Source organism: Lissotriton vulgaris, chromosome 11 (genome assembly GCF_964263255.1).
Source record: "Lissotriton vulgaris chromosome 11, aLisVul1.2, whole genome shotgun sequence".
NCBI lineage: Eukaryota > Metazoa > Chordata > Amphibia > Caudata > Salamandridae > Lissotriton > Lissotriton vulgaris.
In genome coordinates, this window is record NC_141699.1 from 597,244,041 (window position 1) to 597,262,104 (window position 18,064).

At 43.8% G+C, this 18,064-nt stretch overlaps 1 protein-coding gene across 1 annotated transcript in view; it reads left to right on the forward strand.

Moving 5' to 3' along the window:
- Positions 1-18,064, forward strand: part of PIWIL2 (piwi like RNA-mediated gene silencing 2) — a 2,549,426-nt gene that overhangs the window by 1,600,107 nt on the left and 931,255 nt on the right. The window contains exon 17 of the mRNA XM_086944806.1: positions 5,645-5,833. Within this exon, the coding sequence (XP_086800932.1) occupies positions 5,645-5,833 (189 nt within the window). The remainder of the gene's footprint in view (positions 1-5,644; positions 5,834-18,064) is intronic.

The window sequence follows — 18,064 nt, forward strand, 5'->3', positions numbered from 1 at the left end:
ACAGCGAGCATGCTTAGCTCTGCCGATAATTCGGATAGTGTCTCTGCCTCTTCATCGTCCTCCACCTCATCCTCTTCCAGGGATTTTGCAGAAGTGTTTTGTCTATTCATCTCCGCCAGTGCCAGTACTCTATTTTTTAAGTCAATTCTTTGCTGCGCATTTCTTCTTCCTTTCCTTGCCCCCTTGGACACGAGTACGGGTGTCGTCGGTGACTGGCCAGTTTTTAGGGACTCCTTTGCTATCTCGGCCTTGGCCTGTTGTTTCCTTACTTTCGCTGCCATTCTGATGGAAGAAAAACAACTGCCAGTCGGAACCTTCCAGCAGGAGTGCTGGCAATGGCAATAGCACTAGCTAATCGGCTAGCCAGTATATTCAGGCAGTAGGTTACAGATGCGTTGATCTAACTTTTAAGCAGAACAGACCAGTGTTTAAACAAAACAGAACAGCGTTTCAAACCAGTGTTCCAATGTTTTTCAGTGCTTCAGTTCAGTGCTTCAGTTCCTTATATAGTGCAATCCGGAGCCCCTTTCTTTTCAAAAGCACCTTCCCAAGTTCTTAGTGTTTCCCCCAAGAAGAGAGCCTTAAAAAGTCTCAGAGATCTTCCAACACCCTTTAATAGAACTTCAATAAAGTTTTTCTCCTGCTGGCGAGAGCAGGTGCTTGATGCTAATGTCTGCGCTACTGATATTCTCTGCCCCCCTTCCGCAGAGCCAGAAAGTGGTTTTTCCAATGGAGACACGAGGAGCGTAAATTTGGCGTAGCGGTGGCGAGGACAGTGAGAGCAAGCACAGATGTGGTACTCACATTAAGGCAATTGAGGCAGCAGCAACGAGCATGCATGGTCTCCCAGCTCGATCCTGGCGTTGGCATGGTGCACTCGAGACGCGAGCAGCAGCTGGGCGGTGCTTCGCCTCCACTCTCCAGCGTCGAAACAAACCATCGTTCCGTTCCGAAAATCGGCCGAGAATCAGCCGTGAGACGGGCAGCGGTAGAAGGCCGTCAATAGACAAACAGCGGCAAAGCTCTGGGTTGGAAATTAGCCGAGACGAGACACGTTGCTCTCAATCAGCGAACACAGCGATGAGCAGCGTTGTGTATCGGGCGGCTATTAGCGGGCAGGGCGGAGCTTGGTGACCAGGAAGCGCTCTGGCAACGTGCGTGGGATCACGTTAGCCACATCCCCCTTCTGCTCCTTCCATCCTTGTTTATGTCACAGGTTATGGTGCATATCATAAAAGATTTGACACATAATGTTTCCTCCCAAACCATTTGTGATGCTCCTGTGAGAACTTAATCTGGTCTTGTCACTCTTCATATGTACATCCTTCAAGCAGATGCACAGCTCTTTCTTAACGCTGCAGGCGCTAATCTTCCTTATTTCCATCATATCTGCACGCCATTTGAGTAAGCGTCAAGTCCTCTCTGTCCATTCGCCCTACACTGCCTTTCTCACAGACAAATTAGTGTTGACGACCTAGGTAGATTATCTCCCTGAGGTCGTAATGTCCTGTCATGTTGGCCAGTCAATCACATTGCCTGCGTTTGTCATCCTACCTCATCTTTCGATTGAGGGCAAAACTGCTCCATCGCCTTGATACTTGAGCTTTTATCTGAAAAGACATTATGGACTCAGGGAGGAAATCTACCTAGCCAATCAACTCTTCTTCAGCTTCTGAGGTGCAAAGAAGGGCAGGACGGTGCAAAAAAAAACCCTGCCAATGTGGATATGCCTCTGTTTTTAAATCTGCTAAGTTCAAGCCAAGAAGCAGCTGCGTGATGGTCTGAGAACCCATTCCATTTCAACACGGCCAAGGCCTGTACGATGGCACGAGCGTGAGGGCTGGGAGTATGTACTTGGTATCCGCAAGATTGCAATGCGGGTGTTGCTATATATGTTCATGAGGCTCTACTGATTTGAAGGTCTCTTCGCTCACTCAAGTCATACAGGGCCTATTGGTCTCAGTTCACTCCCCAGGCCAGCCATTTTTTTGTTAGATACTGTTAAGGTAGAGGTGAGGAATCTAAAGTTTGAAATACCCATCAAAAGAGCAAGTTACTTACCTATGGTAATGCTCTTTGTTGTGGATACTATAACCGCATATTACTCACTACCCTCCCTTTTCCCCATTCTGCAAGTTGCCTCTTTTTAACATCTAAAAAATTCCCACGTTTGAGATCGGCAAATTGTCACCAAAAGCTGTTCTATACTCCGCATTTGAAGGTGCAGAAAGGAAAAGAGACAAGAAACTGACACAAGTGCACATGGGTGGCGCTTATATGCAGCTACTCTTGGTAAGTTCTAGAGCGGTGCAAAACCCTAGTAGAGCCACACACCACCACCATCTGTCTGTGCCAGAGCACTATAGTTGAGATTTTCCATAGTGTAACATCTGGGGATATTCTAAAGGCAAAAAAGCAATAGTGATGGAATGCCCACCAGGAAGGAACATTACTAAAGAGAAGTATCCTGGTCTGTTTTTAGTACATGCAACAAATAAATGATCATTTGGTGATATCGGTAAGCATGTGTGTTGTACTGGTGAACATCATGCCAGTTTCCTGTGTGTATATGATACTGATGTGTGTGCTTGTTAGTGTATTGTCTCTGTGTGCCTGTCTTCGTCTATTGGTGTGTCCTCCATAGCAAAAGCAATGCTGGTAAAAGGTGGCTAGAACTCTGCCAAAGTTAATGCAAAATGTAACTTATACTTATTACAATTCTTAATGTGCCATATCAGTGACCATTAAATAGTTAAGGTACTATAGGTAGAGCTGACATTTTTGCCTGTTTAGAGGTAACTGGAGTAGCATTCTAAAGCCTTAGTAAGTGTGCTGAAATATGCTAATGTTAAGTGTTTAGGCCAGAGGACCTTTAATTGTTGCTCTTTTTGTAGGTTGTCGATCAACATGTCATGAGTTATGGTGATGCCGATTCATTAAAACATCATGCAGTTTTCTAGACTTAATGGAACTACTTGTGTCTTGAGAAATGTTGCTTGATATAGATTAAATTTAATTATATCTTCAGACGTTTTTTCAGGAGTCCCAGGTTGAAGGGATAATAATTGATGAAAGTAATAAATTCCAGTGCTAAATGGTACTTCTGAGACTATTTTTAGTGCTGGAAGCACCTAATGTCTTCTATATTATAAATGTTGCAGTTCCAATATATAATCAGCTTTTACTAAGCGTAATGCCATTATTCTTAATGCTCACCGAAGCAGTAGACTGAAGTTTAATACTAGGTAATAAGTTATTATATTAGCAAAAGCATCTTTGCCTCTCTTTTTTTTTATTAAGGTATCGACTATTGCCAGAGCATCCATGAGCTTTCTGGTCCATAATAAGACAAGGATGTGGTGTTGTAAAAACATCCACTCCTACTGTTATCTCTGAAGAAGTCTGGACCCAATTTGTGCTCAACCTATATGCATGCAATGACGCAGGGGGTGATGCTCGGGTTCCAGACTGTAATATTGATCCTCAAATGGAACTCCCCACTGAGTATTCCATAGCTACCGCAATTAAAAGTATGCGCTCTTCCGGGGCCATGGGACCGGACGAAGTGCCCATGTCTATAATTAAGCAAGACATAACCACTTGGAGCAGGATTCTTCTTCCAGTGTTCCAGGCGTGCTTTAAAAAACGATCAGTTCCCGACTCTTGGCGGGGAAGTATCTTGATTCCAATTTTTAAAAAAGGTGACCGTGATAATCCCTCTAACTATCGCCTAATTGCGTTATTAGACGCGATAGGAAAAATCTTTGCTAAACTTTTATTAATTTTAATAACAGACTGGGCACTCTCAAATAATATTATTCCTAGGGAACAGACAGGCTTTCGAAAAGAGCATGGAACTCTAGATAACCTAACTATGCTACATGTAATCATAGACAAATATGTGCGGGTTCGTGGTGGGGGCATATATGCAGCATTTATAGATTTCTCCGCAGCGTTCGATAGGGTTGACCGGCCGACGCTGTGGAGAAAACTGACGTCACTGGGTATGCCGAGATACTTATTGGACTTAGTCAAGTCCCTACACTGTAATACTTGGTGTAGAGTGTTACAAGGCGGAGAAAGGGGACTCACTCAAGCAATTCCCTCCCGGAATGGTTTAAAACAGGGATGTATACTGGCTCCCACGCTGTTCTCCCTGTATATGGGCGATTTACCAACTACAGTTGCTGAATGTGAGGGTCTTCCCCCAGTTATTGGAGGGACTGCCATATCTATTCTAATGTATGCAGATGACATACTAGTCTTAGATCTGACCCCAAAAGGTCTTGCTAATCGTCTTCATACATTGAATGATTTCGCGGACAAACACTATATGAAAATTAATAGCTCAAAAAGCAAGATCATGTGTATCTTTGGTAAAAAGAAATGCAGATCTAGGAGCTTTAATTGGTCATTAAGCGGAGAAAAACTCGAGGTAGTTAACTCCTATACGTTTCTGGGCAAAATAATATCTTCTAATCTTAGTGAGAAGCCTCACATTGAAAATAATTCTAGAAAAGCCATGGCCCATGGTAGGGGACTACGTTCCTTATATAATGCAACAGGGAAGAGGCATTTCTCTTCTTGCTTAGAGGTATTTCGAGCTAAGATTCCTGCCACCCTCCTTTATGGAATAGAATTGGTGGATTTAAAACAATGGGATTTTATGCAAAAAACGGAGGGAAAGGTATTAAGGAAAATTTCCTCTCTTAATTCAGCATGCTCCACATCCGCTTGCAGACTGGAATTTGGTCTGCGAAGCTGCTGGGCACAAGGGCTAGCCGCTCTTGTAAGGTGGGTAGCATGCCTGGCCAGAGGTAAACCAGGAACCCTACGTGAAATCGTAAAAAAGGAGCTTTTAGGTAACTTTAATGAGTTCTCGCAGCTGGTAAAAAACTTCAGAAAAGCTGTTTTATTATTGGAACTCGATGAAAGTACGTTATTTTCTCTTTCCCCATCAGAGTTAAAGCTAAAGCTAAAAAGTAGGTCCTGGGAACTGTGTTATAAGATGGATATACTTGACCAACAGAAGTATAAAGAAAGGGAAGCCCTGGTCCTCACCTATACACCCAAACAAGCACAACAATACTTAAGGTGGAATATCCCACATGGTGTCCGGAGGTTATGGTTCCTTTTACGCCATAACTTGCTTCCACTTAATACACTCCTCGCAAAATGGTATGGTGTGTCTCCCTTATGCAACCTATGTAATAATGCTGCTCAAGACCTCAACCATGTATTGTTTATTTGCCCGATATTACGATTACTGCGCAAAAAATGGATAAAACCAATTTGTCTACAGTTGGGAATTTTGAATATAAAAATGTTTTCCAATGCTCTGTATTGCCCCCCTAACAAAATGTTCTGTTTCAGACTATTTAATTATTTTAAAGAATTTTTAGACATATATTAATGTGATTTTGGGAGATGCTGTTGAGTATATTATTCGTCTATATTCTAGTGCTTACTTTTAAAGCTGTATGTAACCTTTGCTTATTTTGTCATGATAATATGTATGTTATTTTATGTGGCCCTCAATGAGAGCCAAATCATAACAATAAAAACTTTGAAACTTTTGAGCCAGAGCATCCGTCCCCTAAGAATATCTTAAAAGTGATTATCTTGATCTTTCTAAATACTTTAGATTCCTATGAGTTTCTGGGCTTTGTTTTATCCGAAGCGTGCTGCCACCCAAGCCAAGGAACTAGTGAGCATGATAGAGAAGATTTGCAGTCCCATTGGAATGCGAGTGAACCAACCATCATGGGTGGAGTTGAAAGATGACCGTATTGAAACTTATGTGAAGAACATCAAATCCTTATTAGGCTCCGAGGTAATGTGGTGTCTAGTGCATGCAATGGTAAATCTATCTGATCTGCTCATGGTTCAAAGCCAATATGTTCCTTACATGTTTCTAATGTAAGATCTTGCTTATTCATGCTGATCTCTGGCATGGGCACCCTGCCTCAAAACCTTGTGCTTGAGGACCAGATTAATATTGCTTATCTAATATACTGCTTCTTTTAAAGATGTTTGCTGAATGACCTTGCTGTTTGCTTGCCTTGGATGTAATTTATGCCATGACTGGACTGCACATTTTTAATGGCCAATCTAATTCATGAAGATACCTAGTTAATAGAGTATGCCTACTTTTTTGAGTGCATGTGTTTGTTGGCCTGTCTAATCCATGCAAAGCCTAATGGTAATGGGGTGCTCTGATCAAAATTTCAATTTTTAATAGAACTTTTAGGTTGAGGGCGCAGTGATCAGACTGTCAATATAGAAATTTTGAGTAGAGAGTCAACCTTCATAGCGAATACTCTCATTGGGTGATCCAAGTGTAGTAAGTGTTGAACTTGTAGGGATATCGGTTCCTGCATAACAGCTTATTCCTAGCTTGGATTCATTTGATGTGGCATTTATACATATGAGTTGCTTATAGAAATGGAGTAAAGGTAGAAATGAAACCGCTCCAGTCAACAGGAAATGCTTGATCCTAGATAACAAAAAAGATTCCTCTGTCCCAAATTTTGAGGTGACAACATAGTTTTAGAAATGTGAGCATTGCCTAATCATTTAAAAGTTGTAGAAATTTCCATGGTGTATTATGCGCCAGAAATACTGAAATGTTTGGTTGGCATGGAAAAATGCACTATTCATACCTGCACCACCAGCTTCCTTATCATAATAAAACATCAAAGAACATTCCTTATATTTGTGATAGGAAGCAGCCACTATTAGTACACACTCGCCATTCTGCCTGAAATCAGCTCCTTGCATTTTCTCCAAATGTATGGACGTAGCAACAGGCCACCTACAAAGAAAACGAATTTGCATTTTTTTATATTTTCACTTCGTTTTTCCTGATTGTCCCTTTGGCCATGATGGGGACACTGCAGCTGCTAGAATTCTTAGAGGAGCAGTGTAATATTTCACTTTGTGTATGGTTTGTTACAGAGGTTAAATTTCACGTTTGTTTTTTTTGTGATATGGCTATATATTCTAGTTTGAAATCCAGAAAAGTTGAAAGTGTTGCTTTTTGCATACATGTTTTTAGTTTATCAAACACCAAGACAAAGCATGATTCAACATTTACAATGCACATTAGACTGAGGGAACCTACATTTTTGTAAAACCTGCATCAATTTTTGCAAACATTAAAAAAAATTAAATTCAACAAATAATCATTAGCATTATTCCAATCCATGTGGACTTAGACTCTTCATCCCAGGCTAACCTTAGTGCCCCCAAGTGTCGATTGGCTGACCGCCTGTTCGGAGGTACAGAAAGACAACACGCTCTAGAGGCCTCACTGTAACTGTTCAGCTCACGGACCTGCAATTGGACATGCCTGAGCCCTGCTAAAGTGAGTTTCTGATTCCCAAAAGGTGCCTCCATAGGCCCTATACCCTTGGTTTGCATCAGTTGAGCTCCTCATGAAATCCTGAAGTTTTGATCTCTGTGCTGGACTTTAAGAAGGTAACTTTTTCAGCAGGACTAACCAGGTCCTGTATCTGTCCCACACTCCATTTCTTAGACGTGCTGATGTGTAACAGGGTCCTACACACACTTGACGTACTCTCAATTTCGCTCTGTCAGCTGCTCCTTCTGCCCCTCTTATTGTAGTTTTCCTGTTTTCGGGGGAGCCGGGAGCTATGTGTCGGGAGAAATAACAGGAGGAAGGAGGAAAGAAGAGATGATTTGCTGCTCTGAGTAGCTGGGAGTGGGTGCGCACCGCCAGAGGAGAGGTGAGCCCCGGCATGTCAGGTGTTCAGTGGCGACAGGGTTGAGCCTGTTGAGGTGCAGAAGCAGCTGGCCTCGGTGCTGGTGCCCTGCAGTGCTCCCCAACCTCCTGCTCTCGCCAGCTATTTCCATATAGCTACAGTGGTTTACAAATAGTCAGTGCTTGTGTGTTCCCTGCCCCTCTCCTCTCAGTGCTCCTGGCCTCACTGTTTCTCCTACCCAGCCCTCACCCCGTTTGACAGCCTGCCTGGCATCTCTCCCTTTTACTTGCGGCCACTGGAGAACAGCTGGTGATTGGCGCATATGTGGGAGGATAACCCCTGGAAACCACCATTCTGGACAGTAAGCTCAACAAGCACCAGAACATTTGAAGAAGAGTTGAGGACTGCCTCTCATTGGGTGATCCAAGAGTAGTAAGTACTTCACCCTGCCTCATCTATCTGCAGGGGTGATTAGTTTTTTTAATTGGAAGCCGAACCTTACTGTGCCTCCTGGCTGGCCTGGACACTGGACACTTTCATTCCGCCACTGCCGGGGAGAAGCCACGAAACACCCCTCTGGGGGACCACAATACTCCATCTCTCTTGCGCCTGGAGCATTTCTTTTTTATGTATTTATTTTTAAGAATTTGTAAAGCGCAGCTGTCACCATTGCAGGCATCCTGGCACTCATAAGATCGGAAGAAGCGGAAGTGATCATGGGGAGTGTGAGCTTTCAGGCGGTTACCTTGGGGAATATCTATCAACAAAAAGAGAGGTAGGGAGAAGCGCGAACACTCTTAATCCCCAATAGAAGCACAAGCCCATTTGGTTTGTTCATAAAGCCCTCACTCACCGACCTGGTCTGTGACTTGCTTCATCATCGGGTCCCACCGGGTGTGACCGAATGTCACCCCGGTGTGCTGCAACGCCAGAGTTACTGCGGAGCTGGTCTTGTGAGGATGGAGGGGCTATGTGATAGGTGGGGCCCGATGATGAAGCAAGTCACCGACCAGGTCGGTGAGTGAGGGCTTTATGAACAAACCAAATGGGCTTGTGTTTGACTCCTTGTGCTCAGTGCAGACCCCCACCCTACCTGCACTAGAACACTCTTCTGTTGTTATTTTCTACCTTGGGGAATAGGCAGGTTTTAATCCTTCTTCTGAATGGGAGGAGTTCAGTAATGTGCCTAATCTCGACAGGGAGAGCATTCCTGAGTTTGGCAGCTGCCACCTCAAAGGATCTGCGTCCGGCTCTGACTTTCTTGAATCTGGGTACCACTACCAGCTTGGCCTCAGAAGATCGAAGCTGTCTGGTTGGAGTATACCAGGCAAATTTCGATTGTAAGGGGGCTGGGGCAGTTCCATGGAGAGCCCTAAAGACTATGCATAGGGCCTTGAATTGTATCCTCTGTCTCACCGGCAACCAGTGCAGTTTGCCCAGAGCGGACGGCCCATGAGATCTTCTCGGAAGCCCCAAGGCCAGCTTAGCAGCTGCTGATTGGACCCTTTGGAGCCTGTCCAACAGGAACCCAGGGGACTCAAGCAGAAAGGCGTTACAATAGTCCAACCTACTGAGGATGGTACACCTTACCACTTGGGCGCGAGCATGGGTTGGCAGGAGAGGCAGGACTTGCCTCAGGGAGCGAAGGATGGCAAAACAGCAGGCAGACGTCTTTTGTACATGCGTCTCCATTCTGAGCCTATGATCCAGCATGACCCCAAGATAGCGGACTGATTCCACCGGCCGTACTTTGGTCCCTGTTTCCGGAGGCCAAAAATTGTTAGGAAACGGCCGGGAAATCTTAGTTCCGGCGCTAAAGAGCACCTCCGTCTTCCCTGCGTTAAACTGGAGGGAGATTGTCCTTTAGCCACCGAGACGTATCACACAGACCATTGTGGAGAACCTCCACAGATGTTGAGTCCTCACCTTCCAAGGAGAGGATCATCTGCGTGTCGTCAGCATAGTTGACAATCCTGATGTTAAAGCTTTTGATGAGTGAAATCAGAGGTCTGAGGTATAGATTGAAAAGGATTGGGCTGATTGCTGAGCCCTGGGGAACCCCATGCGATATCAGAGTAAAAGCTGACTGAAAAGGTGGCATGGACACTGCCTGCTGCCTATCCTGCAAAAAATGATTGGAACCACTGCTGCGCTATACCTCTCACTCCCGCCTCAAACAGCCGCCTTAACAGAATCTTATGGTTCACCGTATCAAAGGCGGCAGACATATCAAGCAGGATCAGGAACGCTGCCTGCCTTCTGCCTGCACGCCTTTGAAGCTCGTCCATAGCGGTGATTAGAGCTGTTACGGTTCCATGGGCAGGCCGGAAGCCAAATTGATCCCCATCTAGTAATTGATGACATTCCAGATGGTTGGAGAGAGTGTTGCTAGCTTAACGCTTGACTATCTTGGCAGGAAAAGGTAGCAGGGAGATAGGCCTATAGTTTTTTGAGCAGTCTGGGTCTATAGAAGGCTTTTTTAGCACAGGAGATACTAACACCCGTTTCCATTGAGATGGAACGGTACCAGTTACTAGTGATTGGTTACATATTAGGTGGAGTGAGGGGAATAATTTGTCCTCAAATTCCTTCCAAATTTTAGGAGGCACAGGATCCAGAGGAGACCCAGATGAAATCCCTCTGGCTATCTTCGTGAAGGCCTCGTACGTAAGGGGTGGGAACTCAAGTAACATTTCTTTCGTAGCCATGGCTGGGCCAGTCATCCGGTCCCCAGGAGAACCAAGTCTAAAGTCGGAGGGAGGGACAAAATCCGGGGGACTTTCCAAGTCCCTAAGGATGAGTTCAATTTTTTCCTTGAAAAATACAGCAAGGTTATCGCACAGATCTTGGGACGGGACAATAGCGTTCCTGGAACACTCAGGGTTAGTGACACTATTTAGAATGTTAAAAATGCTTTCGGAATTGTTGGTAGAGTTACAGATCAGAGAGGAATAGTATTCTGCCTTAGATTTTTTAATTAGGTTCTTATATGCTAGGACCTCATTTTTCCACACCTCCTTAAAGGTTTCTTTATAGTCACGTCTCCACCTTCTCTCAGCTTGTTTGCATCCCTGTTTTAGGTTTTTTAGATTGTCATTAAACCAGGGGGCAGAGTCCTTACCCTTAAAGCTACGTGTTTTTAGAGGGGCATGAGCCTCAAGGACCGCTGTGATTCCAGTGCAAAGAGAGGTGTAATTTTCCTCTATTTGCTTTTCCCCATTAAAGAGCTGCTCCATATGGAACACCTCACCATGGGAGTGCAGACGTGCAAGAGCCCTCCAGTCTCTGCACTTAAATTCCCTATTCGTCGCAGGAACCTTGTGAAGACCACCGTTCATGTGTATAAAAAATTTAACAAGTGAGTGGTCTGTCCACTCCATAGGTAAGGTTTCCCCCATAGCCACCAGTTAAGGAGCCGCGAAAACCAGATCTAGAAGGTGTCCCGCTTTATGGGTAGCCCCAGTAACCAGCTGGAAAAGGCCGAAACTTTCGCAGGCTTGGAGTAAGTTGCAGAGACCCAAGTCCGAAACACCCACGTACGGCCAAAATCCGAGACCGTGCATGACTCCAACAGATGGGAGAGAAGAGGAGATATAGAAAATGGAACTTGAGAATTTGGGGGCGGCCAAAAGTTGTACAAGGGGCTCATTGAGGAACAGGTTACTAGCCCGTGCATATCTTAATAGCTCTCACAAAAGGCACAATACACAGAATTTAAATAAGGGGGGCATCCTAGTCGAGGGGTTTAAAGCTTACCACCTGCCGCATGTCCTTATGTATTAATCTTGGTAAATGTTTCAACCCTTAACTCAGACCTACAAGAAACAACTACCCAGTTGATGGACAAATCGAGACAGTGGCTAACAAAGATTGTAAGACTTCCACCATCTGTTTATGATCATTTAATTATGGCAAGAAGAATTTCCTGGGTAGGCAATTCTAAAAAAGTAATTGAGGGAGATTGCGTAGTACTGAATTTTAATAGCACAATCGTAGTAAGGAAAATATTATCCCTACTCTCCACAGCAGGAACAACAAGCTCACAGATTTATGCCGTCCCACTGAGCTTCTTCTACGAAGCCACTGTACTCACATAGACCCCTCATGTCTAGGGGTTCATTGGGTACAATGAAAGGTTTTAAAGATTAAGGGGGGGGGAATAACCTCTCTTTCTCTTCCATGGGATCCTCATCAATAGTCATAAGCACATGAATAGTCCCGCACATGCGCGGGGACCCCGGAAACATCTAAAACATATATGTTTTAGGGCGGCCTCACAATATGGGCACAGAGCATCCCATTAACTTCCTCCTCTCAAGACAAACAAGGTGAGGCCCAATACAGTTGCGAATTACTTTATTTCGAGAGTTTCAAGCCCCTTCTTCCATTTGTCCAACGTTTCGGCGTGTTGCCTTGTTCACGGACTGGATCACAAGGGCCCAGATGCCCTCGAGCATGCTTTTAAACAGGTGCAACACATGACTGTAATCACCAAACTACTACTCCCATAGTGCTTTGTGAATGTTGTTGAAATGCACTATGAAAGTTCCAAGGTGTTCTAGTCCTTAGTGGTGATATTTATCTCTTGGCACAAGCACGATGTTACAGTGGAATAATATTACCAAACAGTCAGGTGAGTTTGTCTTTACCGCTGCTCTCGTGTAATTTTTTAAAATCTGGAAAAGTCACCTTCGTACTGCATGATCATGACAGGATGTCCTCCTGCCTGAATCCCTTCCAAGTGGCCTCCTTTCTGCTCTAGTGGCAATCCTTAGTAGGTTGGGAGGCGCGGGTGAGCCGAGCTCCTCAATTGACATCTCAAAGAAGCACAAAGCGTTCCCCTGTTACCGGAGCACTTGGCCCTTCAGGGCGGCCTCACAATATGGGCACAGGGCAGCCCATTAGCTTCCTCATGGCAAGACAAACAAGGTGAGGTCAAATACAGTCACAAATGACTTTATTTCGAGAGTTTCAAGCACCTACTTCCATTTGTCTAATGTTTTGCCGTGTTGCCTTGTTCACGGACTGGATCACAAGCGCCCTGGTGTGCTCGAGCATGCTTTTAAAACGGTGCACCACGTGACTGTATTCACCAAACTACTACTCCCATAGTTCTTTGTGCATGTTGTTGAATGCACAATGAAAATTCCAAGGTGATATATATATATATATATATATATATATATATATATATATATATATATATATATATATATATATATATATATATATATATACATATATATATATATATATACATATATATATATATATATATATATATATATACATATATATATATATATATATATACATATACATATATACATATAAAGAGCTGATTGCATTTCCAGTGGCTTCCTTTCAATGGGGTTCCTGTTGTGATGGATGTTAAACGGCCTACCCGATCGTGAAAGGAAGCCCACTGCTGTAGCAGATCCGCTCTGACACCACGATGTTGTTGGGGCATTGGAAGGATTGCAAGTTGGTACTTTGTAGGGAGTGGCCTGCTTGAAGCTTAAATCGACATCTAAAAAGCAAGACAGGCGCCCGCTCAGATGTCGCTTCAACCCACTTGGGACTCATTATGTTTTTATTTTAAGAAATGACAGCGCACCCACTGGGGAGCATAATATGGCATTACATGTTCCAGGAGGCCAGTGTGAGGGCCTTGTCCACCACGGCAGGTGTAAACGAGACAAAGTGCGCGATGAACTGCGCTTTAATTTCTTTTGAAAACCTTCGCCACTGAGGAAGGGATTTTATTTCCTGAAACGCGTTTGGCGTCAGAACTTTCATGAAGTGTTTTCTGGGCTCGGGGGCCTGCCAGTAAGTTGCCGATTAAACAAGAGCTGATTGAATTTCCTGTGTCTTCCTTTCAATGGGGTTCCTGTTGTGATGGAGATATATATATATATTACCTACTGGCAGTCGCCAGTAGGTAGTTATAGTTAGGACCTAGCTACCATAGGAAATCCGAAACATTCTATTGGAAATAACTTTGGCGCCGGTGGAGGAATTTGCGTGTAATTTTTCAAAAATTTAGGCCAGCTCCGCTCCGCTTCTTCCCTGGAAGTTTCGGGGGATTCGTCAAGCGGGGGCCGAGAAAAAAGGGGGGTCCCAAAACGTGTTTTCCCCATGTTAATTTCCATAGGACGAATAGACAAGGCTACAGCCCGAACTGCTGAACGGAATTACACCAAACTTTGCAAATTATTAGGGACTGGTACGCAGAAGTGCCATTTCTATATATTTGGTGAAAATTGCTCCAGTGGTTTTTACGAAAATTAGGTTCAGAAACACATATATATCTATATGCGCGCTTCCAGCGCTTACCGGTACGCGTACCAGGGAGCACACCAGGCGCGACACGGAAGTTCACGAGCGGAAAGCTGATTGGCTCTCGGGTGTCTGTGAGTAAAAAAATAATTTAGAGTGCTTAGAGGTAGGGTAGCTCTGAAAAGAGCTGTTGTGTTATGTGGGTGTTTTTTGTACCTACAAGTAGGTACCAATGCGGAGTCTCAAATTCAAGAGGAAGACTCTATTCTCCTCATCTGTAAAATGTACACATCTCTCCTATGGATCCCTTGCATGTTGTAACGCAAGTTGTTGTGGTATATGGAACCCATACCATGGTCTCTGAGGAAAGCAGAAACAGATTTATTTACATGTTTCCTTGCTTTCTCAATCTGTGGACAAAATTGGTTGGACCAGTTCCATTTTTGCCTTTGGCATATATTAGAATATACAAAGGCAGTTTGTGGAAAAAGTGACATCAACTGCCCAAAGGTGTCCTTTAAAAGTATTTCCAGACCTACCCCTGTCAAAGTGCACAGGTTATTGCCACTACAGTGCACAATTATGAGGTCATGGTGTGGGAGATGTAAAAAGGATTTCACCAATGGCACAATATATATTCACATTTTTCCCTTTACTTTCATCCCCCACTCACCTTCTCTCAGTACCTATGCTTCAGTCCTCTTCCCCTCTATTCTATATATAGTTTATTCTCTTCCTTCGCTCACTCACTCATTCCCCTTCCCTCACTCACCTTACTCCACTTTACTCACTCCCTCTGTCCTGTCACATCCTCATTCTCCTTCCCTCACTCCCTCTCTCTTAGCTTTACTACCTCCGTCCCCTCACTCTCTCACTCCTCTTCCGTCACGCTCACTCCCTATAACTTTGGAACACTCCCTCACTTAGATTTCTATGGTCCCTCACTCAGTCTCCTTCTCTTACTCTTTCCTTCATTCCCTCTGTCTCCTCACTCCCTCACTCCCCTTGTCTCATGCTCACTTGCCTTTATCCCCCCTCTATCACCCCTCTTTACTCACCCTCACTGGCCTTCTCTCATTCTCCTTCTCCCCCGTTTCCTAAATCCACTTCCCTCACTACCTCTCGTCCCCCATTCCTTTACTCCCCTTCCCCTCTCTCCCCTCCACCACTTACCAGCTCTCAGTCACTGGACTTCAGTCCCATTCCCCTTCTTTCTATCTTTTGCTCCCTCAGTAAATCCCCTTTCCTCAGTCACCTTACTCAACTTCATTCACTACTTCTCTCACTCCCTCTGTCCTCTAACATCCTCACTCCCCTTCCCACACTCTCACTCTCTCACTATTACTCTCACTCCCTCCATCCTCTCACTGTCACTCCCCCTTCCTTCACACTCACTCCATTTAACTCACGAACACTCCCTTATTTATCTTTCTATGCTCCCTTACTTAGTCTTCTCTCACTTCTTCCTTTACTACCTCTATGTCCTCACTCCCTCAATCCCCTACGCTCACTCGCCTTTATCCACCGTCTATCACTCTTCTTTCTTCAACGTCACTGCTCTACTCTCACCCTCCCTCACCCCCGTTGCCTTACTGCACTTCCCTCACTTATGGTCATTCCCCATGTTCACTCCTCTTCCCCTCCCTCCCCTCCCACACTCACTTTCTTTCAGTCCTCCTTCTTTACTTCCTTTCCCCTCTCTTCTCTTCATTCACTAATTCACTCATTCTCCTTCCCTTACTCACCTTACTCCACTTCACTCACTCCTTCTCACATTCCCTCTGTCCTCTCACTTTTTCACTGCTCTCCTCTCACTCCGTCTGTCTTACCCTCACTCCCTCTGTCCTCTCATACTCACTTCCCTTCAATCACCCTCACTCATCTTCAAACCCTCACTGTCATCAACTCACTCTCACTCCACCTTCCTTCTGCCTCACTCCACTAGCCTTACTCGCACTCCCATTACTTTATCCTCCCTCACCCTCTTTTCCTCAATATCAATCCCCTTTTTACACCTTGACTCATTTCTTTCCGTCACTCCTTGTCACTCTCCTTCGTTCACTCCACTTCAACTCACTCTTGTTTACAACTCACCTTCTCTCACTCCTCTTCTGACACTTGTTCGCTCTGTCACTTTCTCCCCTTCATTCACTCATTTCATTCATTCATTTATTCAGTACACATTCTCAGAAAAAAAGAATTGCAAAATCTGTAAAGAATATAGCTCTTTTTGGAGAATTGGAGTTCTTAAAAGAACTTTTTTTTTTGTTCTTTTCTTTTTTTCTTTTTATATATTTTTTAAACTTTTTCATAACGATTTTATATTTTTTTTGTATTTTTTTCAGGGGAAAAAACAAAACATGGGATTCCAAAACTGCTCAACTATGGCAAAAAAAAGGTGAAAAATTAGGGATGGGGATGGCAGCGGTGTTCCTCTCTCCTCCGAGCAATCAGTTCGATACTCTGCTCCCCATAACAGAGCAGGTCATCGTAGTCCATGCATAGAATTTTGATGCATGCAAACTGCGGCTGCACAACAGGATCATTCTTCTACCTTCTCTTCCAGAAGCTGTTGCACCACCAGTCGAGGTGCTGGCCCCATCTCTTGGTGCATTCCGTGCCAGGTCCCTGACACTCTCCCGGGCATAGTTCTGGGGGTGCCTTCTTTGCACATGGCTAATCATGGTGGAGTTCCTAAAACTGTATTTTTTTTCTGGGGTCACCACATGAAAGAATTGTGTGACATATCTAGCATTCCTCCTTTGGAGCATTTACTTTCTTCACACCTTCTGGAATGCTGAAAAACTTCCAGATGAAGTACTCCTTAACTTTTGGTTGAGGAGAGTCCTCATGGAGAAACTCATCGGAGTCACTGCTGCTTGAGGCTCTTGCAGCCATTCTTTCCAAAGAATTGAAGAGGAGAAAAAGGGAACAGGTCTTGCTCTCTCCAAAGTGAAAGAGGTAGTGAATTAAATGGTTGGGGTTTTCATTAGTTGTAAAAAAAAATGTTAACCAATGAAAAGTGTTATTTTAAGGTCACATGACTTGACGCGCTTACGCTACGTGCTTCCGGGGGCGCTTACGCGGAACGTACGTAGGCGCTTCCGGGGGCGCTTACGCGGCACGTACGTAGGCGCTTCCGGGGGCGCTTACGCGGCGCGCCTGCATGACATTTTGTTAAATTTTAGGAAATGCGTTTAAAGTTAAAATACGGTTATTTAAAATCAAAAATACTACTTTTATAAGTATGCCACTGAATGTCTTGCATTATTATTTACTTTAAATACATACTTATATATTTTTTCTCACGCGGAAATACCGCTCTCGCTACGTTTACGGGTGCGCTAACCCTGAGCGCTCCGAGGTAAAATGATAAAAAAAAACTACAGGAAAAATACATTGAACATTTTTTTATAAAAAAGATTTTTTTAAATTAAAAATATAATAATAGTTATAAAAAACAGCTATTAAAAAAACTTAATTCACTTTAAAAATTGTAGGTTACAAACTCGTTATAGTAAGGAATTAGCTTTTAAAAAACCTTTGAAATTCACTGAAAAAAACATAGGTTTCACACCAGTTCTAGTTAGCTGAACATTTTACTCATACAACACCATTGAAATTCCCACGTTATAGTTAGTTGGACTCACTGTAACTCGCACGCCTACAATTCACTGCTGATGATGTCACATATTACATCATTCATGACATGGTCAGTGACATCACTGATGACATCTCAAATGACAGCGCAGATATTTACATCATCTGGTTGTACTTAAGGATAGTTGAACACATCACCGGTTTATTCTTACTCGGGTGAACTTGACCACGTTAACGGATTGATCCGGACATTGAGCAAATTCGATGTACATACATTTATTCTGTTGTACACATAGATACACTTACAGTGTGGTTTATTTAGGGATTTATCCCAATACTGGCGAACTAACATTATTAATGCAATTGTCGAGTGCGTGTTGAGTGTCAACAATGTATTTATGTAGTATTTTTACTATGTCTATTGCACTATAGCACTTTACTCCATTCTGGTTGGTTACCGC